Below are 24,837 nucleotides of genomic sequence, written 5' to 3'. Positions count from 1 at the left end.
CTCTTCTGCACAGTATGACCTTCCCCATCCCCATAACTACCCATTACCCTTCCCACCTACCCTAGTCTCCCATCCCTACCTAGGCTGCCTGACAAACTTCTATTCTTCCTCCAAACTCAAGCTAAAATGTCTCCTCATTTAGCTCTAGTCAGTATGGTTCAGTTCTTTGGAGCATTGTCCCATAACTGAAAGGTTGCGGGTTTGATTCCCAGTCAGGGCACACACCTAGGCTGTGGTTCAGTACCCAGTCCTGGTATGAATGATCCCAGGTCCAGAGGCATGTGGGAGCCAACTAATCGATGCTTCTCTCTCACACTGATGTTTCTCTCTCCCTCTCTCTCTTCCATCCTCTCTAAAAGCAATGAAAAAACGTCCTCAGGTGATGATTAAAAAAAATTTTTTTAACTCATCTCATTTAGGAAACCTATCCTGTCCATCCTCTTTTCCTAGAGAGATAACGCTTCCTTCCTCTGTTCTAACTTTGTACCTTATACTTGTTTCTGCTGTTCAGTTTATCACATGTATCATAATTTGTTACATATCTGTCTCCCCTGCTAGAGTGTAAGTGAATTCCTCAGGTGCATAGACTGCACCTTCCTTTTGGATCCCCAGTGCCCAAGGTGGTGCTGGAGCCCCACAAGAGGCTCTCCAACATTTACTGACTAAGTGAATACCTGACACAAGAAAGGTCAGTCACCAGATATTGAATGACTCTGTAAAACCCACCTACAAAAACCCATCCGTTGCTATAGTCAACTCCCCATTTTTCTTTTTCTCGGGGATCACCATAAAATAGACAAATTACTAAAGATTTTTATTTTTAAAGACAAACAACTAATAAAATTAATTACAGAAGGCCCTGGCTGGCGTAGCTCAGTGGATTGAGCGCAGACTGGGAACCAAAGTGTCCCAAGTTCGATTCCCAGCCAGGGTACATTCCTGGGTTGCAGGCCATAACCCCCAGCAACTGCACATTGATGTTTCTCTCTCTCCCTCTCTCTCTCTCTCTCTCTCTCTCTCTCTCTCTCTCTCCCTTCCCTCCCTAAAAATAAATAAATAAAATATTTAAAAAAAATTAATTACAGAAATAAAACTCATGGAACTGAGTTTCCAAGAATCTCCTTCCCCACAGCACTCTATGCCAAAACAGACACTCAACTCACAGGAAGGTTTGAGTCTAGTACTGCCTGAAAGGCAGGGATATAACCTTTCAAGATCTTTTTCAACTCTACAATCCCTTCAATTATTAAGATTCAAAGGAACTAGTTTAATTCCAGTAATAAGTGCCATCTGATAATATATGAATTTACCTGCCTGGCTAGCCAAGTCACACTGTGACAGGCTAGGTTGAAAATAAATTTCAAATTTCATCATACCTATGATGGGCAGAATAATGACCCCTCAAAGATGTCCATGTCCCATTCCACAGAATTTGTAAATGTTACCTTCCATGGCAAAAGGGATTCAGCAGGTACGATTAATTTAAGGATTTTGAGATGAGACTATCTCAGATTATCCTGCTGGTAATATAATCATAAGGGTCTTTGTAAGAAGGAAGCAAGAAGGTTAGAGTCAGAGAAGGAGATGTGATAAGAGACAGTAAGATCAGAGAGAAAGAGAAAGATGTGCAAATGCTAATGCACTGCCAGCTTTGAAAATGAAGGAAACATGAGCCAAGGAATGCAGGATACCTCTAGAAGCTACAAGGAAAATAATTCTCCCCAGAGCCTCCAGAAACAACTCAGTCCTGCCGATGCCTTGAGATTAGTGAGTAAGATTTATTTTGGACTTCTGACCTCCAGAACTGTAGGGTAATAAGTGTGTGTTATTTTAAGCCACCAAGTTTTTGGTAACTTGTTACAACAGTAACAGGAAACGAATACAATGCCTCAAGAATATCTCCTTAGCCAGCAAATATGGTCATCGAAACTCACCTTGTAAGAAGACATGATCTCTAACAGCTTCTGCAGCTAACACAGACTTCCCACAACCTGCCATTCCATGTACAGTGACCCATCCTGGTTCACCATTCAGTTTGGAGAGCTTCTGCTGAATTGCATTCACCAGCTTCTTCCGAGTAACAAAAACAACTGGCCTCTGTGGGACTCCTCCTTCACACAGGACTGTTCTCACTGAAATCCAAAACAAAATGAGTATGAATAAAGCTTTGAAATGCCTACTCAAATAATATCATGATAAGCCAAGATAATAAGGCTGAGAGGCCTTGGCTTCTGAATTTCCAAGAGAAGAAAATGTGGCTAGCATATTAAATTCAACTGATTTCTCAGAAAAAAAAAAAGCAGAATAAGAGGCAGCACATGCCTTCCAAGACGACTACAGACAATGGAAATCTCCATCTATATTTCCCTGTACCCTACTCTTCTCTGAGTCCAATCTCTCTCTCATAGTGAAGACCAGGAAGGAGAATATAAAGGGAGGAGTACAGAATTCCTTTCAAGAACTTAGATTTCTAAAGATTTTTATTCTTTCCTATGCATAAGCTTGATAAACGCAGAACTGAGGGACTTAAACAAAGGCCTATGTATTGTCTTATTATCTCTAAAAATTAGGATATTATCTATGACTACCTCAGCAGTAGATAGCTCACTGGGCAAGAAGAAAAAGTGATTTAATATAGAAGCAAATAAAAATATTCAGACTGGAAAACACAATTTTTTCACATGCATTCTTCAGTGACCTGATCAGTGTCTTCAGCAGACTCCAACTAGAATAAGACAAAACTGTAGCAATGTAGCGATTGCGACAGCAATTTGATCGAAAGTATTATGCATACAAACCATATGAAGTTATTCCACCAAATGAATCTTTGCCATTGGAAGAAGAGATGACAGGAAGGCCACCGTGGAGAAGGATGGCAAGGTCTTTATACCCTTCATGTAGTAAAGCATTGTAGAATGATATGTAGGAATAATTATCTTTTTTAAGTATCATTTTAATTAGCAATGCTGCTCGATGCTGTTGAGTAGGCTAAAAAAAAAAAAGTAGTAGTTTAGCATAATACAAACAATATGTTTGCAACAAATTAGTAGAGACCAGTGCAAATTCTGAAATAAATCCAAAGAAAAAAATTTTTAACCTTCACACAAGGATATGTTTATTGATTTTTAGAGAGAAACACCAATGTGAGGGAAATATTGAAAGGCTGCCTCCCATAAGCATTCCAACAGGGGATCGAACACTCAACCGAAATGTAACCCTCAAACTTTTGGTGTATAGGACAACACTCCAACCCAGCCAACCAACCAAGGCATAAATTCTAAAAACTTGAACAAAAGCATAGACTGTTTCAGGGGGCTTTACCTCATTTTTCACTTTTTCCTCCTCTGAGGGTGTTAAAACTCCATCACTAATCATGTGATCCATTATGTAGGATGTTTTGATGTCCTTTTCCAGGGCTTCTCTATGTTGAAGCAAACAATTTCGAGCTTTTGCATCCATCCTCCCTCAAGTGTTTCTCTCTCTGAGCTGTTAACCATGAGCTGATAATCACAAAATATAAAAGAAGTATTTTTTGTGAAGATTTTTTTAAATGGAGAAAAACCAATGCCTTCAAAAGTGTGAGAAAATGGGTATTCTTATGTGTTACTTGAGGTGAGTACAAAATGGATTCAACTTTCTTGGAAGGCAATACAGGATCCAAAAGTGTTTAAGGTAAGCATTCTCTTTAACCCAGCAATGTCACTTCTAGGAATTTACCCTGGGGAAACATTCACATGTACATGCAAAAAGACATCCACAAAAAAGTGGTAACAGAGTGCTTAGATGAGAAAGAAAGATGAAAACAACCAAACTGCCCACCATTTGAGTATGGATTAAAAAATGGGTATGTATATAAGATGGAATATTATATACCCATTCAAAATACAACACACCTACCACTATATAAAACAGTATGGAATTTCCTCAGAAAACTAAGAATGGATCTGCCTTTTGACCCTGCGATTCCACTGCTGGGACTCTATCCTAAGAATACTAAAATACCAATCCAAAAGAACCTATTTACCCCAATGTTCATAGCAGCACAATTTACAATAGCCAAGTGTTGGAAGCAACCTAGGTGCCCACCAGTAAATGAATGGATCAAAAACTATGGTACATTTACACAATGGAATTCTATGCAGCAGAAAGAAAAAAGGAGCTCCTGCACTTTGGGACAGCACAGATGGAACTGGAGAGCATTATGCTAAGCGAAACAAGCCAGGCAGTGAAAGACAAAGACCATATGATCTCACCTTTAACAGGAGCTTAAACAGGAAAACAAAGAAACAAGCAAAATATAACCAAAGACACTGAAATAGAGAGCAGACTGACAGTGTTCAGAGGGGAGAGGAGAGGTAATTTCAGGGGAAAAGGGGAAGGATTTACAGGAACAAGTATAAAGGACACATGGACAAAAATTAGGGGCAGGTGGAAATGGAAGGGAGGTAGGGAGGGCTGGGATGGGAGTAAAATATAGAAAATTGTACTTGAACAATAATTAAGATAAAATTTAAAAAAAGAAAGAAAGAAACGACTGGGGACCAAACTGGCAATCCAGGCTTGTGCCCTGATCAGGAAAGAAAAAACACACACACACCTCCATGAACAGACATGGAAAGATCCTAATGTCATATTGCTGATTGAAAAACTTAGAAATATTATCCCGTATACAGCACAAAAAAAGTGCTGGCAATATGTAAACACACAGGGAGATCTTTAGAGGTTTGTTCCCAACAAAATATTTGGGTTACTTTTAAGTAGCAAGACTTGAAGGTTTTCCCCCCGTCTACTTTGTATACTGTTCTATAGTGTCTTAATTTTTTTCAATATACATTGTCACTTTTACATTAAAAAATTTCCCTTTAAAAAAATTTATAAACAGTGGTCATACTTAAGCACTAATGTTTAAAAACCTGTTTTCTTTATTCAACATAAGACTAAATAGAACATTGTTGGTATTAAATATTAGCTCTCACTCAAGGTCTGCATCAACTCTACGTCTTCAATGGTAAGCACATTTCTCATATGCTCACTCCACTGATGTTTCAGCCGAGCTGCTAAGAATGACAAAGCAACAGGAAATACCCTCTGGTGTCACTTCTTGGATTAAGAGACCACAAAGAAAGAATATATTCTTTACAGTGTAACACTCTTAAGTTTCTACCAACTTTATTTCACAGAGAATGCAAATTTTTCCATGGATATACAACCCAGATCAGAATGTTTGCCAGTGTTTAAAACAGTAACAGAACTCTATCCAATGTATTTATTAAAAGGAGTGTGTAAATGTGTTTATTAATTTATTCATTCAATGAACATTTGAGCCTCTCCTACAAGCCAGGCCCTGACAGAAAAGATAGATCATATCCCTGCTGGAATTCACAGTCTAGTAGGGAAAAAAATAAAGAGATAATTAGAATGTGAAGTCTAAGTGCAAAAACAGAGATAATACAAGAAACTTAAATTGCACAGAAAAGGGGCAATAATCATTAAGCTTCAATAATGACTATACATTTTTAAAGCGCCACCAAACATGACACTTGCAAACATAGGGAAGTAGAGCATCTGCCTATGTTTGTCGAAGTTCACAGAACGGCCTGCCCAGGCATGAAACTGACAAAAGAAAAAGTTATGACCATAAGATTTTTTTAAATGTTAACAACGTTTTTATTATCTCAATTTAAACATAAAGCATCCCTTAATTTTTAGTACTAAACCTCAATTTGACAAAACAAATGAATTTTTCAAATTATGTCCAATTGCCTAGCAAATAGACACTCTGAACTCTTGACAATCTGAAACTAATTTCCAACTTTTCCTAGCCCTATTAAAAAACACGTAAGTTTTAAAGTGCACAAACTGAAATACCCGGAACAAATTCTCAGTGTCCTATCTTTTGCAGGCACATCAAAATACAAAGTCGAAAGTCTTCAGAGATGTAAAACCTAGTTTTCCTTCTAAAGAATGGCAATTTCATCCAGGAAAACCGTTAATAGTCAACTACTTCCTCTTTAGATAGTATCTCTTCCTGGTAGAGGAGGCACCTTGTCCCCCAATTCTGAGTCCCTCAAATCCGTACAGAACCACAAACAACCGGCTTGGGGAGAAAAACGAGGCGCAAACTTACCCAAACCTTCGCACCAACGTCTTACTAGGAAAGCAGCCCTGCAGGGACAGACTTGGAAATCAAATTTGGGAATGGGTAACCGGCACTTCCGAAAGGCAGCAGGATTTGGGGCGCAGCCCCCGGTCAAGTCCAAGTCTCCCAGGTGCCTCACCAGGGCTTCCGCAGCCCGGGGTGCCTGAAGACTCCCAGGGACCTCCAACCCGCGGAAAGGTAGGCGTGACCTCCGCGGGCGGGCAACACAGTTCCGGGGCGCCGAGGTGAGGCCTGGCCCCTGGGCCGCCCTCTCGGTGGACCCCACCCCAGACACAAAGAAAGGAGGGCCACTCGGACTGTCCCTCCTTCCCTCGGGCAGCAGCTGCACCCTGGAAGCCCGGTACCACTCCCGACGCTATGGAGGCTGCTTTAAGTCCCCGAGGGGAGGTGGCAATCCAAACTCCTCCCTCACCTTTGCGGCCCAGGTGTAAAGCATCCGCGCTTACTGCACAGCAACCCTTCTTTGGCTTGGGACCGCGGAGCAGTCAAATTCCGCGGAGCCCGCCCAGCCGGACGGAGCGCGCCCGCGCATGCAAATAAACACACCCGGAGCCTAGCTTAGGGTGGACGCCGCCGCCGCCGCCGCGCACGCTCCCGCTCCGGCCTGTGCCCGCGCGCGTAAAAGCGCCCTGCGCCCCAGCCCTGGACGGGGGCGTGGCTAAACCAAGGGGGAGTTCCGCGTTCTGGGCGTGGCGAGCGCTGCCAGCCCCGCCTCCGGCGTTCCCGCGGCCAGCCGGAGCCTGGTGGCTAAGGTTTCCTGGGGCTTGAAGCATTAACACAGCGGGAGGAGGAGGTTGTGTGAACCTCTGTCGCAGCTGGAAGATGGGAGGACTCCGTGAAGCAGCGAGGATGGCCAAGAGAGAAAGAGGCCTGATTTCTGGGCGGTGCTAAGTCTGGGCGGGGACGCGGCCACCACCAAGGCTTCCAGCGGAGGCTAAGGCGGCCACGTCCCACTCCCTGAAAGTGTAGGGTCCGCCCTGGCTTTGCTACCCTCGGGACCTCCAAACATGTCCGAGGTGAAGAACCGGAAGAAGTCGGGGCCCAAGGGAGCCCCCGCGGATCCCGGGAAGCGGAGCGAGGGCGGGAAGAACCCAGAGTCCCGGGACAGTGGAGGTGGGGGCTGGGTGGACCCCCGGACTGGCGTGAGCCTCCTGTCACTGGGGATGTGCCTGGGCCTGGCCTGGTAAGTGGACACTAGGCCGTACGGGGCCCTAGTACGGCCTCCCGTGGTCGATCGCCCTGCTCTTGTCTTGGTCCTGCTCCGGCCCCACCCGGCTCCGCATCCTCTAATCTCCACCCTCATCACCAGACTTGCGGCTTCTGTTTCTCTGCCTCGACCGCCTAGAAGGGACACCCCAACTTCTTTTTTTTCTTTCGCTCTTTTTTTGTAACTCATTTTACCTTTCTACTAGTAACTTGCCCGGTTTGCTCAACTGGAGTTGAGGCTAAGATTTGGAACGAGTCAGCCATTTCTTAATAGATGCAGATTCGACCAAACTTTATTAAAGTGCCTACGACACGTCTGAAGCTTTCCCGTTTTTATAACCCGTTATTTCCAGTCTGCTGTGCATTTGTCCGGGAGAAATTTGCCCCACCCCATAAATGCCTAATGGCAACGTTTTGCAACCTTAAAAGGATTCCTTATGATCTCAAACCAAGAAACGTTAATGATTATATCAAAGTTTGGAGGATTTCTGTCTTGATCCTTGTGCATGCGTGTATAAATTTAGTCTATTCCTAAGCTACAGATTGAATTTGAGTACTGGAACGCTATAAAAACAGCACTTGTGACAAGATGTTTTAAATTAGACTTTCCCTCCATTTTTCACTGACTTTAAAGTACTTAGAAGAATATTCATCTTCGAAATCGAATTCCAAAAGGAACCCTGTACATCCTCTAGTCTAGAACATTTTTATGCTAGTAAATTTTGAATTATACTTTAATGGTGACTCATCCTGAGTCGAACTTAAAAGACTTGTTACAATAATGTATTGATTATTAAGTGTTCTCTTCAAAGATATATGTTGTTTTACTAATGTTATTTTTGTTTATGGAATATTTTGATATTGATCCTAAAAGAATAAATGTACTGAATTTACTGTTTTGAATAAACTGTTCTTATGTCTTAAAACGCATGACCTTCCTTAGATAAGTTAAACCTATTTGTATTGGAAAAGTTATTCAGTAATAGAAGTTAGTATCCTCAAAGATAAATATTGCTTTTCCCTGGAACTTAAGACAACTGGTTTTAGTTACTGAATTTATTCTCATTAATTATCCAAAGATGCATATTCATGTGAGATAAATTATATCACAAAATGTTCAGCTTTCCAAAAATTTAGTTACTGTCCTGGGAAAAAGCACTAATAGTAATCTGTCAACATAAGAAATGTCCAAAACAGTAGAGAATTTTTATTGATAGTTTATTTGAAACAAAACTGATGACAGTTGCCAGGAAGCCAGTTGTAAAATGCTCCAGAGAATAATGGCTTTGGCCTCTCAGAATACTGAAATTTTAATAAAGCCATGGAGATTTTACCTCTAGAACACATACTTCAGCATCTAAAGGTCAGTTTGTCGGATATTGAATGCTTACTATACTGACACTGTCCATAATTGTTAAAATACAACATTGAAATATATGTGCCTATCAACACAGTTTATCCATCCTTTTACACTTAAATTAAATTGGGAGGTGGAGTTTAAACCCTTCCACTGCCCAAGGAGGATTTGAAGAGATCACTATCTCAGTGTCTTCAGGCCTTTTAGTCTTAGGAGTCTTGTTCAGAGAGCAAGCAAAGATAATGTGTAACAGATAAAGTCCTGATTTGTCAGTTTAACAAAAAGACATTGGAGATAACAGTTGCCTAAAACTCCTTGCCTTTGACTGTTACTTTGCAGACTTTGTTTATAAATTCTTAAGGAAATTTTTCAGGTAAGAGGACTGAAGAGATTCCATTTTCAAAAAATTTGTGAAATTACTAAACAAGTCACAAATAATATTTTACTAGTTTATATAATACATAAATTGAAAACCAGAAGTTCCATTGTAAAGTTTCTTCTGGAAATATCAATAGATGCTAAATTGCCTTTATAAAAGTTTCTTATCACATTTGAGACAATTATGTATAAGAAGTCAAAAGCTCTTTAAACAATCAGGTAACTCACTTTTTATTATCTAACACACTTTATAAATCATTTATACAGAAAAAGTGTGGCTTTTCTGTATAAATGATTTTTTTACAGAAAAACCCCATTTTTTCAGCATTTTGTTGTTGTTAATGGGGTTTTATCTAAGACAGTTATTCTTTAAATGTCCTGCTTTTTGATAATGGAATATAGTCAGTGCTTTTCAGAACATTCAGTATCACGCTAAAAATTAAGCTGTAGCACGAAGCGGGACTACCAGGTTTACTGACTCCAGTGGTGACCCTGGACCTTCTTTTCTTGCTAAAGTTCCATTATAACAGCTCCTTTTGTTATTTGCCTCTTTTTCATTAAGTTGAAACAGCCAGACAAACTCCTATAATATATTAGCCCTCAATCAGCTGTCTGCCACCATCTAAGATTCCTAAAGGAGCTCTGCAGAGGCAACGATCCAAGGGTGTACAGTTTAATACCACCAGGCCCTGAACCCGAGTGAGGTCTATAGACTGCAATGGATTGTGGAGTCAAAAGGATGCCTTTTGTAAACCCTGCTGTGGTAGCCAATTAGCTTGGTCTTTTCCTCCTACACCCAAGTCTTCAAGGCCTTTACTTACATGATAATGGGAAGAGACCCCAAAACAGGATAAGAAAATGGTTGTCTTATGAGTGGTCTCATCCTTTCATTGCATTACATCCTTTATTTGTTATAAACCCATCCCTGGTTTCAAAGGGGCACAGACCTGGAGCTTCTGTCAACCACTATAGGCTTTGTCAGAGGATGGCAGAGCAGCTGCACAAAGCAGTCTGAAAGAAAAGGCAGGGCACCCCTGGCTGGTGTAGCTCAGTGGATTGAGCGCAGGCTGCGAAGCAAAGTGTCACAGGTTTGATTCCCAGTCAGGGTACATGGTTGGGTTGCAGGCCATGACCCCTAGCAACAGCACATTGATGTTTCCCTCTCTCTCTCTTTCTCCCTCCCTTCCCTCTCTAAAAATAAATGAATAAAATCTTAAAAAAAGAAAGGAAGAAAAGGCAGGGCACTTAAAGAAGAGTAGCTGAGGTGTGACGCTCTAGGCACTGTCTGGGAGCTTTGTAAATAGGAGCCTATTTATCTGTACAACAACCCTGTGAACTAACTGGTAGTATCCCCTTTTTACAGATGAGAAAACTGTAGCAAAGATAAATAACTTGTCCAAGGTGGTTTTACAGAGAGTAAATGGCAGAGCCAAAGTTGCCCAGCTCCTTACTCAACCAGTATGATATGCTTCCTCTTTGACATTAATCCAAAAAGAGACAGGGCCCTAGAAATAGAAATCCTTGCTCCAGAAATACTTACAGCTTCTTTCTTTCTTCAACTACAAGATGTGGCCCTAATTGTTTGTCTCATCTAAATTAGAGATGAGTGTGAAGAGGCTTTGAATTACTGTTGAAATATGCCTCTGACATATAAAAAGGAAACAAAGCACCTTGGGTGCTAATCCAGATGTCTGTTTTAAAAATTAGTTTTTCAGAATTGAAGCCACCTCCTCTCATTGTACATTTTTGGCTTCTAGAAAATTTTCCTTAATGCTAAACAGTTAATATTTTTAAAAATATTTTATTTATTTATTTTTAGAGAGAAGGGAAGGGAGAGAGGGAGAGAAACATCGATATGCAAGAGATTCATAGGTTAGTTGCCTCTCACAAACCCCAAACCAGGAACCACAACCCATGCATGTACCCTGACCAGGAACTGAACCATCAACCCTTTGGTTCTCAGGCTGGCACTCAATCCACTGAGCCACATCAGTTAGGGTATAAATGTTTATTAAAATAAACTGATAAAAGCTGCTACTACCCATACCGGAATTTATGTTGCCCTTACCAGAACTGGGTATAAAATACTCTTAAAATTCAGACTTAAATAGATTTTAATTAGGTGATAGTGATTTTTTTCTTTTCCAGGTTTGTATTTCAGCAGGTGGAAAAGTTTGCAAAGGTGGAAAACCAATACCAGTTACTGAAAATAGAAACGAATGAATTCCAAGGACTTCGAAATAAAATCAGTTTAATTTCAGAAAAGGTAATTATTAACTGACTTATTTGGGAATATTTTTCCCATTTTTCTTCCCCACTATCTACCCCAGTTCATAAATTCTTTTTTCCTACCTTTCAGACAATGCTGTTTTAACTCTCATAGGTCTCCCTACGTCTTTACAGTGTCCCTTCAATCCAATTTAGACAAATTATATTTTGAAAGGACAAAAATTTTTTTACTATAACTAATGTTATTGTTTGAAAAGACTAATGTGCTCATACTGAGGTGACCTCAATTTTCTATTTATATATCAAGTGTCTAGAGCACTGAAAATGTGATCGATCTTTAGCTATAAAATTAAATTAGAGTAGGAAAAGCATTTGTTGGGCAAAGATCCATCAGTATTTATTCCTCTTCTTTCCACTTGGTAAGCGTATGTCTATATGCATATAAGACTGACTAACCTAAAAAAATGATTTTATAACCAAATGAAAATTAAAATCCATGTCTCTGTTGTGTTTCTTCAAGCTGTGAATGCAGATGCATTATTTCTGAGATTCTTAGAATTGCGTGACAAAAAATTTTAACTACCGCACCTCTCAGGAGAGGGTCTGCTGTAATCAATACGGCATCATGTGGGCCTTGCCTGGCTAGTAGGGACCAAGCTGTCATCGGGAAACCTGTCTTATCGGTTCATTTATTCATCCACTAAATCGTTACTCATGTCATAAGGTAGACAGGACTTGTGATTGGCGCCAGGGCGAGCAAGGATGTTATAAAAATGAACATAAATGAAATAGAGGGTCTCAGTTCCTAAAGCCACATGCACAGGATGAGGATATACTCCCTCAGAAGATAAAGACCGTGGATGAAAAATTCCATATCCCTTTAAACATGCCAGGGCATCAAATGTGAGCTTAGGGGCCTCTGGGAAGGAGCTGCAAGAATTGACATTTTGATGTAGGGCTCAGGTTGGAATCTGGTTATCATTGTTGGGGACCCTCTAATCAGAAGGAACATGATAAAAAAATCCAGGGGACAAACTTTATGAGCTTAAAAGCTATTGATAGCAAATTTTGAAGAAAGGTTACCTTTTTAAATGAAAATTTTGGTAGCAATTGAAATGCTTTTTTTTTTCCTTAAAATTTTATTGATTTATTTTTAGAGAGGGGAAGGGAGGGAGAAAGAGAGGGAGAGAAACATCAATGTGCAGTTACCTTTCAAGTGCCCCCTATTAGGGGCCTGACCTGCAACCCAGGCATGTGCTCTGACTGGGAATCCAATGGGACCCTTTGGTTTGCAGGCCCACGCTCAGTCCACTGAACCACACCAGCCAGGGTTAAAATGCTTCTTGAAACAGATGTTTAAAATATCATAGGAGCCCTGGCTGGCGTAGCTCAGTGGATTGAGTGTGGGCTGGGAACCAAAGTGTCCCAGGTTCGATTCCCAGCCAGGGTACATTCCTGGGTTGCAGGCCAGAACCCCCAGCAACCGCACATTGATGTTTCTCTCCCTCTCTCTCTCTCTCTCTCCCCCGCCTTCCCTCTCTAAAAATAAATAAATAAAATCTTAAAAAAATATATCATAGGATCCAAAAAATATTCAGTCTTAACATAGCTCTTTCTCTCTTTCTCTCCTACTCCGCCCCAGGAATAGTTTAACAGTAGCTGCCGTTTCACAGAGCTGACCCTAATGGGCAGCACAGTGGGGTAGGAAGGGAAAACAAGTAAGCATGGGCTCCAGTCACAACCGCATCACCTTGGGAAAAATCACTTCAGCTTCTCACGGTCTCCATTTCCTTATTCACTAAGTGAGAATAAGTTTTTCTCTAAAGATCAGATGAGATAACATATGTATGTAAACTCTATGAACACTTTCAAGCAGTAATAAATTTAACATATTAACTCTTTTTTAAAAAATGAAAAACTGTTCGAATATATGGCAGTCCATAAATGCTAACTGTTGTTTACTAGGCAGTATATACAGGATGGGGCAAAAGTGGGTTTACAGTTGTGAGTACACAAAACAGAGTTTATTCTTGTATTTATTAATTATTGTATTATTTTCGACAGGAACAACTGTAAACTTACTTTTCCCCCATCTTGTATGTGCAGATTAAGTCTTGAGACCTTGTTATCTTGCAAACTTGATCTTCTCAACCTTTGGGGTCTACTGCCTCAGGTTATACTCTGATGAGCAGCCCAGGCAGGGGCTGCCTTAGGTGAAGACAAGCTTGCCTCTTCAAAATGCTGCTGATAAGACGACTGAACCTAGCAGTGCTACCAACGTGCATGTATTTCTCAGAATTGCTTTTTAAAGGAACTTGTGTTAGGGCTACATGTGGGCATTAAAAATAATTTGTAAACAAGTGATGAGGATCCTGGCTCCTGGCCACCCTCTCAAGAGGAGAGCATCCTTACCCTTGCCTTGACAAGCTTTTATTGGGTCAATTTGCACAGGAATACAGGGTGTATATGTAAAGCTCATCAATCATTGTCAGGCAGCAATGATTAAACAATAGATAACATTCAAAGAACTCTGATGGCTTATTCTGAGTCAGGGTCAAGTCGTTAAAGGGCCATAAAACTTTGGGGAACAAACTCACTTCCTGCTTGGACCCTTATTTAAATTGAGGGTGTTAACAAAGTAGGTTTCGTGGGATTTTATACATTCTTTCTTAGGCCTGATCACCCTAGGGAACCTGCTCTTTCCAGCACAGGGCTGCACCCACCTCCAGCATTGTTTCAGGCTTAAGTCAGGCAGGGGAAGTAAGGCAGCCAAGAAATTAGGAAACTTCTTGCAGACAGAATGAGGACTCAGGCTATGTCAAAACTAAGAAGCGAGGGTCCATCACCCCCTTTTTCTATAGCCCCCCAAGTCCTTCTGAGGGCCCCTTTGAGACTGTGCCTGTCTTAGGTCGTCCCTCTTTTGAGGAATCTTACCGATCATGGGCTAACCAGTCATCCGCCCAGGGCCAAGCAGGGTGAAGAGAAAGGGGGCAGAGGTGGTGTCCCTGCAAGGAAGATAAGCTTTGTCTCCTAAGTGGCTTATGGTCACAAGGTCCTTTACTCAGCCTTAGCCACGGGGGATTACAGCTTCTGAAACCAGGCAGGGCGTTCCCAACAAACAAGGTCTCAGCCTTGTCTTATTGTACTGTCACACATTTGCTCCCAGCTGTCACCTGGAACTGCTTCAAGTATGATTGGGGTGGGTGCAGAAGGTTTATGGCCATTTTTCTTCTTAAACATCAACAAACATGTTCTTTATACCCCAAGATACAGGGACTTCAAAAATGCATAAGACATGATCTCTTCCCCGAAAGAATTTGGAAGCTCTCCTGTCTTTACCAGACTAGCTCATCAGCCTGTTAAAGGGTCGGATTTCAGAGTCACTTCTCAGCCTTTCCTCACTGATACCCAGAGTCTGACCTTGCCTGCAAGCATCCATTCTCCCGTGCTATTTCTGTCATGACACAAATCATAATCTATTGTGATCTTTTTGTCATTGTTAATTTGTCTCCTCTACTGATCTTTAGGACTAACACAGTGTCTCTTATGTTTATATCCCTACTGCCTAATAATGAAACAGAGGACACTTAATAAATCTTACTGGAACTCTAGAATATGTGATGTAAAAGGTCCAAGGCACTATCTCCCTTAACCCAATTGTGAAGCCAGGGACTATACTATATCTATGCTTTCATACCCAGTGTCTAGAGCAGGTCGGGCACAGAGGGAACACTCAAAAATTCTTGAATTATATGCGTTCAGTGGCAAATAGAGGGCAAATACACAATACGGTATGTGCCGCAGGAGTTCAAACTGTCAGGCTAGGGCTATGGCAGAACGCTCCGCTGACAAGCTGAGATCTGGTCTGAGCCTTGAAGGAAGGACAGAACTTAGCTAAGCAGAGAGGAAGGAAGACGAGCACAGAGAGAGGTTATGGGCTTTGGGACTTGATCCTAGAAGTATTAGGAAACATTGTGGGCTTTTTCATGTTGTCCTGTGATGTACACAGCAGTTTCTAAAAGCTTAATCTGTCTGTAGTGTGTAGAATAATTTATGAGACTGACGCACTACCTACTGCGCTCATGAGGCACCTAGTGTGTAGAATAATTTAGAGGAAGCAACTGGAAGCAGATATTATATTACACTTCTAGAATATTTTCCTTGATCATCAAAGTTTTGTTTCGGTGCCCATGTGAGTGCTTCCATAGTTCTTCCCTTTCATATAGACGTGGCTTTCACCCCAATTAAACTATGCTATTGAAGGGCAGAACTGTGTCTTGTACAGTATTTGCCTTCAACACAGGGCTTCAAACATTTAATAAATTGATGTTCATTTCTAGGCCTTTCTGTGTCTCTAAGGCTGTTGTCTGTGTGAGTGTGGACTAAGAGAAGTCCACAACCTGGCCCATGTATGTTCCAGGCATACATTGGAACACGCCAGGAGCTTACCATAATTTGCAGCTACTTAGAACACTTTACTGTTTGACGTAGGTTGTCTCACTAAACTGTGGGGGGTTTTTATTCATTTTGCCTTTGTGATATCTGATTCTGTTAATAAGTTTTGTAACTATTTACAGTTTATAAAAAAGCCAAATAACCATTTAAATGACAACTAAGTTGCTTTCCATTGGAGTGAAAAAAGAAAGAAATGTAATATACTTCAGGCTCCTTTAGCATTATTTTTCACTTGAATACCCCTCCATGAAAATATGCCAATATTCAGGATTATAAATTCAGGTGTGTCTTTTTCTGCTATAGTGCTAACCTACTAAATCTGTTTTGAGTATTTTAAAACAGCATTAAAGTAACAAATGTATTTGTCAGTATGGTTCTGATATACTTGGTATTTTAGACATCTTCAGAATTTGAACTTGGCACATGCTTGTTAAAGTGTGTTTCCCTAATATAAAAGTTATTAAGTAGCATTGGGAATTGTTTTGTGTTACAAATGCAGCTTGAGTCTACTGAAAGTATCCTGCAGGAAGCTACATCATCCATGTCTTTGGTGACCCAGTTTGAGCAGGAAGTGTCCAGCCTCCAGCATGTCATGCATGACATTCAAAACAATGAAGAGATGCTCACTCAAAAGATGCAAAGCCTTAATGAGAAATTCCAAAATGTTACAAATTTCTGGAAGAGAAGCCTAGAAGAAATGAATGTTAATACAGACATTTTCAAGTCGGAATCAAAGCATATACATTCTCAAGTTACTGTCCAAATTAACTCAGCTGAACAAGGAATAAAACTGCTCACTGAGAGGCTAAAAGATTTAGAAGACAGCACACTCAGAAATATTAGAACAGTGAAAAGACAAGAAGAGGAGGATCTTCTGCGGGTCGAGGAGCAGCTGGGCTCTGATACAAGAGCGGTTGAAAAGCTCGAAGAGGAACAGCATGCTCTCTTTGCCAGAGATGAAGACCTGACCAACAAGCTTTCCAGCTATGAACCCAACGTGGAAGAATGCAAGACACATTTGCCAACCATAGAAAGTGCAATTCGCTCTGTTCTCAAAGTTTCCCAGGACCTGCTAGGGACAGAGAAGAAAATGGAAGACTTAACTATTCAGATGTTTAATATGGAAGACGATATGCTCAAAGCAGTATCTGAGATCATGGAGATGCAGAAAACCCTTGAAGGACTTCAGTACGATAACAGCATATTAAAGATGCAAAATGAACTGGATGTTCTGAAAGGAAAGGTTCATGACTTTATAGTACATTCAAGCACAAGAGAAAAGGGAGCTTTAGAAGAACATAATCTGGAAAATGAAGGAATCAATGGTGATTTCTAAATGCACTGCATCAATTCTGATGAACCACATTACTATGTATCAGTTGACTGGTTCCACACTTTGGCATTGTGTGATGATGTCTCACGTCATCCTACAGTATGGGAAAAGAAGGGAGGTGTCCACACAAATGGATTATCCCGATGATCAAAGCTTATCTCTTTAAGCAATAAAACTTATTTTATTTTAACCATTTTAAATAGATAAATTTCTCAAATATATATTTCTCTGCTTTTTAAGAAGCAATATACTTATTATTTTAAATGCTTTTCTTTAATAGTCATCATTATGAATTTCACCTATTTCTATTGATATACAAATATATTAATTTCTCTAGGAGCTAATGAGGATTACCTCCTTACTAAATGACCCCAGTTTGCTATTTTTTCAATACTTATATCTATCATACTTGTTCTATCATTTCTGTCACCAGAAAAGGTGACCTGGCCTGATCTTTCTGTCCGGTTGGTTGGTAAAATGCCAGTCTCAGCCAGGTCTTCTTCATTTTTTTTTTTTGTAATTTACTACTGGCTAAGAATCCAGACAATGAAATTCATTGTCTAAAGAAATTTTGTCTAAAATAAAAGATATCATGCCCAAGGGCAAGCCTGGGGTGCTTTGCTATGAATTAATATGCACTTTTTGAAAACTATGGAGTCTTGGAAACCTTTTTTTTTTTTTTACTTTTTGTTAAAGTTCTAAACTGTGTTACAGAATCTTGTAAGAATTTCTAAATAATAGTAAATATAGAGTGAGGTAAAAGTAGTTTACAGTTGTGAGTACATGAGACAGTTTATTCTTATATTATGACTTATTAATTATTGTATTATTTTCCTTGCGAGTAAACTGTAAGCCTACTTTTGCCCTTCCATGTATGCTTTTGCTGAAGGTTTTTCCTATAAATTAAGTGTGTATGCTTTGAAGTATGGACTTTTGGAATATCTCTGCATAGCTGGCATGTTTTTTTATAAAAGGTTCTGACTGTATTACAGAGTCTTGAGTTTACTAGATACAGGATCTCCAGAGAAACCATACACCAAAAGCCAGTGGCCTATTTTAAACAGGAAAAAGCAGCAAAATGAGAAAAAATGAGAGCCAGCCTGCCACCTCCCTAATTCTCCAGCCTCACCTCTTTCCACACTTTCCCTCCTTCCCTGCTCACACTTTTACACCAATTTTCTGCCTAGAATGCTCCTGTCCTTGAGGGTCTTTCTCAAATGTTACCTTCCCTTAACCCTCCACCTGTACCCTGCCCCACCCCCCCACCCCCCCCCCCGCCATGTAAAACTGTAAACTTCCAACTCCGTATCCCCTTAACAAACTTTCTGTGGAACAAATTTTATGAACTGTTATCCCCAGTATAAGTTCTAGGAACGCAAGGATTTATCTCTTCTGTTCACTACTGTACCCCCAAGGACCAGAATGGTGCCAGTTACCTGACAAGAGTTAAGTCAGTGTTTGTGGATTAATGACACTTAAGAGGTATTTTCTGGGAGCCTGCTTGTGCCAAGTTTGTAAAAGTCAAGACAAGTTAGGACACCGTCCTGGCCTTTAATGCACCAGCTGGAGAAAGGCACCACAAACAGAAATGTGCAACGCAGGGCTGCAAACTAAGGCCATGGGCAGATGGTCCAAATACTCAGGGGACCAGGCCTCAGGGCTTTGCCTTTCCGAGGGCCAGTTCAGCTTCCCGCATCTCAAAGTTCTTCAGGCTCTCCTCTGGGTTCCTGAGCGGGGAAGGGGACGCTGGGGTTTAGGGTTAGGGTTAGGCTACTCATCCAGAGGTACAACTTCCTGCCTCTCCAACTTAGGCACAGGATTTAATGAAACAAACTTAAAAGGCTCTGCTCTTCAGCCTCCACCCTCTCTCCTTTGCCCCAGGGCCACTCCCCACAGTGGGCGGAGTACACACACACACACAAATAAAAATGAAAAAAGAGATGATGAAAATTAAGGTAATTAAAAGTCCATCATTTTAAAGAGTCTCCAAACTAATTGCCCGACCAAATTTGTTTCATATAGTGATTTTATTTTACTCAAAACTCTATAATAATAGAGTCACAAAGAATAAGTCATGGACATACTGATATGTGATTAAGCAGAGGTCCAGCCGTATTCTTTGAATAACAATAATCAGAAATGTGCAGGGTTGGGGGAGGCCTTGGGACTTTTATTGGTAAACTCATGTATCAAGAGTGTCCAAACTTGGCATTGAAAACTGAGTCAACTGCATGTGGAAGTACTGTTCCTGCTTGCTTATTCTTGACAATAACCAACTGTAGTCCCAGTTTTATAATGCAATTTCAGTGGAATTAAGCACAAAGAACTTGAAAGCAGTTGGCCACAAAAGGCAGTTGTGGTCATGTAGTTTTACTGTGTAAATCTGCACATTTTTTGAAAAATTCCAAACATGGTCTCCTATGGTGGGCAGCCATTGATCATAAAAATGGAAGTGTGCTACTAAAAAGGCATAGCACTAATTTCTGTAATCCTAACATTAAATTTCTTGAATTCTGAATTTCTAAGTTCATGTCTGTGTGCACTGACAAACTTGTATGTGTTTGCTTTTATTTTCATGCCAATAAAATAGATTATAAAGTTAGCTGCAACTTTGTTCTTTCAACATCCATCCTGTAAGATGCGATGTGATCTCTTGTATTCTTCACTTCCACTTTTTTTTCTGGTCTGTCACTGTATTTGATACCTCATTATTATTATTAATTTGTGTATATCATAGTAAGTTACAGAAAATAAAGGGAGACAATGTGCCCACTGTGCTCTATAGGGGCAGTTACGGGGGGAACAAAAACTGCCCTTCTACAAGGATTTCATGAGGAAACTGTGTGTATACACGTATATATTCCTTTATGCACAGGTTTCCCTATTTAAAAATGTCATTAGAGAGTTTTAGATGTACCAAATTATCTTCCTCTGTTTCTTTCATTTATTTAACAGAAATACTTGAAATTTCAAAAACTTCCCTATATATCAAATACTGGATTACACTGTTGATCTTTCCTTAAGAAAGATTACCATATTCTTTTCTCTTTTTTTTTTTTTGCATTTTATTTTATTTTTAGATGGAAGAGAACAGAGGAAGAAAGAGAGGGAGAGAAGTATCAATGTGTGGTTGCCTCTCGCACGCCCCCAACTGGGGACCTGGCCTGCAACCCAGGCATGTGCCCTGACTGGGAATCGAACCAGCGACCCTTTTGGTTCACAGGCTGGTGTTCAATCCACTGAGCTGCACCAGCCAGGGCAGATTACCATATTCTTAGACATACTTTTGTATCTTTGTAATTGATAATTGATTTTATATGAATTAATTTCTGATACAGAATACTGGACTCATTTTAAAAAGAACATTTAGCATACATATAATTCACTTTTATAAAACAAACACCCAATTTTTTAAACTCTTGGATGTAAATTTCCAAAGTATATTTATGCTTTTCTTTAAATTTTTATCAGAAGCTGTTGACTAGGCATACTTTTATTTTTTGTAATGAAAAATGTTGATTTATTCACCTGTATGGTTTCATAGAAAACTAAACTTGTAAGTTACAAAGTTAATGACATTATTTTTAATCTCAACCTACTTCTAGACCTTTGACAGAATCTATTACCTTTTTTTAATTGATTTTAGAGGGGAAGGGATAGAGAAAAACATCAATTTGTTTTTCCACTTATTTATACATTCATTGGTTGATTTTTGTATGTGTCCTGGCCAAGGATCAAACCTCATCTTATCAGGATGACGCTCTCACCTACTGAACTACCCAGCCAGGGCTGAATCTATAATTTTGATCAAAGCTTAATATGACCTCATTATACAATAATGATGCTGTAAATTCACCAAATGCACAAACCAAAACAAACAAAAAACCCTTTCTTCTATAGCCTTACCTCGTATTTGCAGAGTCGGCAAAAGCTATAGAAATTCACCCAGCATCTGTATATTTCAGTTCAGCTATGAACTGTCAATGTAATACAAATCAAAATGCTCCATCCCAGCTTTGCATAGCAGGGGAGCAGGGTAGTGCACTGTCACACTGCTAGGAGGTCTCCATTCATCATTATCATCCTAACAGCTCTCTGTTGAGTACCTGCTGGATCTCAGTCATTGTGTAGGGCATTTTGCATGTCTTGCCATGAATGCTCACCACAGCTTTGCTAACTATGAGACCCATTTTACAAATGAAGAAATTGAGACTCAGCAAGATTAGGAATCTTGCAATCAAGCTGCTGGGTCTGTCCAACTCCAGTAGCTACTGACTTCACACTGTTCAATGCACCCTGCTGCTTTCCCCAGGGGAGGAAAAGAATCACAAGGAGTCTATCAGTAGAACATCCCTGAGGATTCAAAAAGCTGTCATTCAGCCAAATTTGATGGGAGGTGATGACTGCCATGTCACTTTTAAACTAGACTGGAAGTCACTCAAAGTTGTAACTGACCTAAAATTGTCTGTGCCTTAGGCGTAAGAAGGAATTAAGGAATGCTTAAGGAAGAGTTGGGAAACAGTGGTGGAGGAAAAACAGTTCTGACCTAGGCCTTGCCACTAACTGTACGTTTTGGGGCCCCTGATTTTGGGGGCTGTTTTAATTTGTAAAATGAGGGAATTGTACCAAATAATGTGATATTCCTTCCTCCTCCCATCTCCAGCAACTGAAAAAGAAGTCACTATCATTTAGCGCATTTTCTCTACAGAAGATTGATAATACAAAAATAACAACTGAAAAATGTTTCCAGTAACATTTTATATTTCCTTAATGTTTTCCTTCTTATTCATTAGTAATACACTTAATACATCTTTTGCCAAATGCTTTCCAGAGGAGCAGTGAAGTTACGGTTAAAACTAATAAAACTTAAGTGGAATTTCAAGTTAAGCTTTTAACCAATTTAATGACTGTGGTATTATATTTTCTTATAGTGTCAGAAGTCTGAAGCGATCATGGAACAGTTGAAGTCTTTTCAAATACTTGCTCATCTAAAGCAGCTACAAGAGGAAATTTCCGAGCTGAAAGCTTGGTCCAACAAGATAACTGAAAAACAGGATACACTGAACAACAATTTGACAACTCTTTCTCAAGATATTACAAAAGTAGACCAAAATACAATTTCCATGGCAAAAGATATTGGTCTCAAGACTACAACTATAAAAACAGATATACGACGTATTTCAGGTTTAGTAACTGAGATAACATCATTGAAAGAGTCTGTGCAAGAACTGGAAAATAAAATAGAAAAAGTAGAGAAAAACACAGTAAAAAACATAGGGGAACTTCTTTCAAGTAGCATTGACCGAACGGCAATGCTCCGAAAGACAGCAGCTGAAAATTCACAGAGAATTAACTCTGTTAAGAAGGTGCTTTCAGAGCTAAAGAATGATTTCAACAAGCACACAGATAGGTTTTTAAGCCTAGAAAGTGACAGAGCTAAAGTTCTGAAGACAGTGACTTTTGCTAATGATCTAAAGCCAAAGGTGTATAATCTAAAGAAGGATTTTTCCCGTTTTGAACCATTGGTAAATGATTTAACACTACGCATTGGGAGATTGGTTGCTGACTTACTACAAAGAGAGAAAGAAATTGCTTTCTTAAATGAAAAAATATCTAATTTCACCATAGTCCAAGCTGAGATTAAGAATATAAAAGATGAAATAACACACATTTCAGATATGGATTAGCTTGAAACTATTTAGATTAGATGGAAGCAACTTGATTTTTAATGGGACCTCTGTCATGTTATGAAAAGACTGACAAGTTAGAAATAATGAAATTCTGGAGTAAATACCATTTTGTACATGATTCTATTTTGGACAGTAAAAATAAAAATTTTTTAAAGTGTCAAAGACTTGATTTTTCAAAATAAGCATGCTAAAACATACACTTGAAACTTTCATTAGCAAGAACCTTATACATCAGAGAGGGAGAGAAAGAAGTAGGGAGAAGCAGGATCTGCCGGTGTAGCACTGGGAAATCCAGATGGGGCAGCCTCTGAGTCCCTGGGACTTGCCCTCACTGCCTGCCAGGGAACGTACTATACGGGGTTGGGGTCCTCACTGGATCCTGCCATCAGGATCGGGGCTGTTGCGTTCATTACCCATCCATGGAGCGCTTCATGCATGCCAAGCTCGTGTGTAGGAGCTCCGAGGGATACATCACTGGGTAACAAGTACCTCCTGATCTTACAGAACTTAGAGCTAGCTACTAGGGGGGTTATCAGAGCTCTGGTTGCAAGAAACACTAATCCACATTACCTCATAGGGAAAACAAAGAGAGTTTATTAATCCCATCAGTATCCCAAGAGAAGAATTGTGGTACAACCATTACTCATGGGTTCTGGAACCAGAAGGCCAGTACCAACAGAGACAGAGCACGTGTCTCCCCTCAAGGGGGCCAGAGCATCGACCTCCCCGAGGCACTCATTAGAAATGCAGAATCTCAAGCTCCACCTCAGAGCTACTGAATCAGAAATCTGCATTTGTAATAAAATCCCCAAGGAAATCGTGTGGATGTTGATGTTTAGGAAAGGTTGCTTTAAGAGGCTTGAAGGAGGAATACGTCCTTGTAAGTTTTTCTATGAACATGTGAATTTTTTTAAAGATTAAGTCTAATATCACATTTTAGCCACTATGCTTAGTATTAAAATTGACTCACATAATTCCGCACTGAGCCCAAAGGAAGTTTCGTCCTGCTTCTTGGATTCCCTATTATTCTCTTCTCTTTCCCAAACTGCTGTTCCACTTGAAGTTTCCCTCACATTTTTATTGCTTTTTTTATTTTTAAAGATTTTTTAGAATTTATTTTTAGAGAAGGGGAGGAAGGAAAAAAGCAAGGGAGAGAAACTATACCAATAGGGGACCTGGCCCAGAACCCAGGCACGTGCCCTTGCTGGGAATCAAACTGGCAACCCTTTGGTTCACAGGCTAGCACTCAATCCACTGAGCCACACCAGCCAGAGCTTACTGCTTAAATTTTACTTAAGTATTAGGTATCCATCATATTTTCAAATGGTTTCATAGCTATCTGAAACTAGATTTTGAGTTTCTAGATCACTCAAATTTGTATCTTTTTTTAAAGCTATCCCTTTGCACCTAGCACATAGCTGAGATAGAGTAAGCACTTGTATGTGTTTGCCTTAAATATTAAGAATAGAATCCATTATATACAGCAACTATTACTAAATACAGCAACTATTAGCATTTGGCATATTTGAGTTTTCTTATTCCGAACTATGATTTTTTATGATAGATTTTCCATAATTGCAGGGGCAAAAGCCAGGTTTGTTGAAGACTTCGATTCCTGTCTGTTTTAACATAATAGAAACTACAAGGGACACTGAAAGCAGAGATACCTGGGTTCCAGTCCTGGCTCTACCACCCCTTAGTTCTGTGACCTTGGACAAATTTAGTTATCTGTGAACTTTAATTTCTTCATCGGTAAACAAGAATAATATAATACCTACTTTACAGGGCTGCTGTGAATATCAGCATTAGCATATCTAAAGTGCCTGGCACATAAAGGACAAAGCCATTAGATAATATAACAAAGTTACATAGAATGGGACATTTTTTTAAACAGCTCTATATCACAAAGGGAGATCACTGTAGTACAGTACATCCTAATGTAGTATTTGTTCATGATGATGATGCCAAATGAAATGTAAATGATGTTGCATGCAATCATCTTAAACAATGCATTTTTGACATGAAAATA

General features: G+C 39.9%; 2 protein-coding genes across 6 annotated transcripts in view; one reads left to right on the top strand and one right to left on the bottom strand.

Moving 5' to 3' along the window:
* APAF1 (apoptotic peptidase activating factor 1) overlaps positions 1–6,750 on the bottom strand; it is a 68,957-nt gene extending 62,207 nt beyond the window's left edge. The window contains exons 1-4 of one of the 4 annotated variants that reach the window (XM_036019447.1): positions 6,128–6,750; positions 3,322–3,500; positions 2,799–2,988; positions 1,935–2,132 (exon numbers count right to left, since the gene is read on the bottom strand). In XM_036019447.1, the coding sequence (XP_035875340.1) occupies positions 1,935–2,132; positions 2,799–2,988; positions 3,322–3,459 (526 nt within the window). In that variant the 5' untranslated portion in view covers positions 3,460–3,500; positions 6,128–6,750. Of the gene's footprint in view, positions 1–1,934; positions 2,133–2,798; positions 2,989–3,321; positions 3,501–5,868; positions 6,099–6,127 lie in introns of those variants that run through there. The other 3 variants (XM_036019445.1, XM_028531923.2, XM_036019446.1) reach the window with 3 other exon arrangements.
* A 104-nt stretch (positions 6,751–6,854) lies between these two features.
* On the top strand, positions 6,855–23,386 carry LOC114513311 (IKBKB interacting protein). Of its 2 annotated transcripts, none has more exons than XM_028532580.2 (3): positions 6,855–7,343; positions 11,250–11,367; positions 22,050–23,386. In XM_028532580.2, exons 1-3 carry the CDS (start codon positions 7,168–7,170, stop codon positions 22,803–22,805), a joined length of 1,050 nt encoding a protein of 349 aa, XP_028388381.1. In that variant the 5' UTR covers positions 6,855–7,167; the 3' UTR covers positions 22,806–23,386. The 2 variants fall into 2 exon arrangements, with proteins under 2 accessions (XP_028388381.1, XP_028388380.1); XM_028532579.2 differs by lacking the exon at positions 22,050–23,386 and adding an exon at positions 16,285–19,720 and having other exon boundaries at positions 6,856–7,343.
* Positions 23,387–24,837: the final 1,451 nt, after the last annotated feature.

The sequence above is a fragment of the Phyllostomus discolor genome, chromosome 2 (genome assembly GCF_004126475.2).
Source record: "Phyllostomus discolor isolate MPI-MPIP mPhyDis1 chromosome 2, mPhyDis1.pri.v3, whole genome shotgun sequence".
Lineage (NCBI taxonomy): Eukaryota > Metazoa > Chordata > Mammalia > Chiroptera > Phyllostomidae > Phyllostomus > Phyllostomus discolor.
The sequence above is the reverse complement of the archived record's forward strand: the minus strand, read 5'-3'. Positions and strand labels throughout refer to the sequence as shown.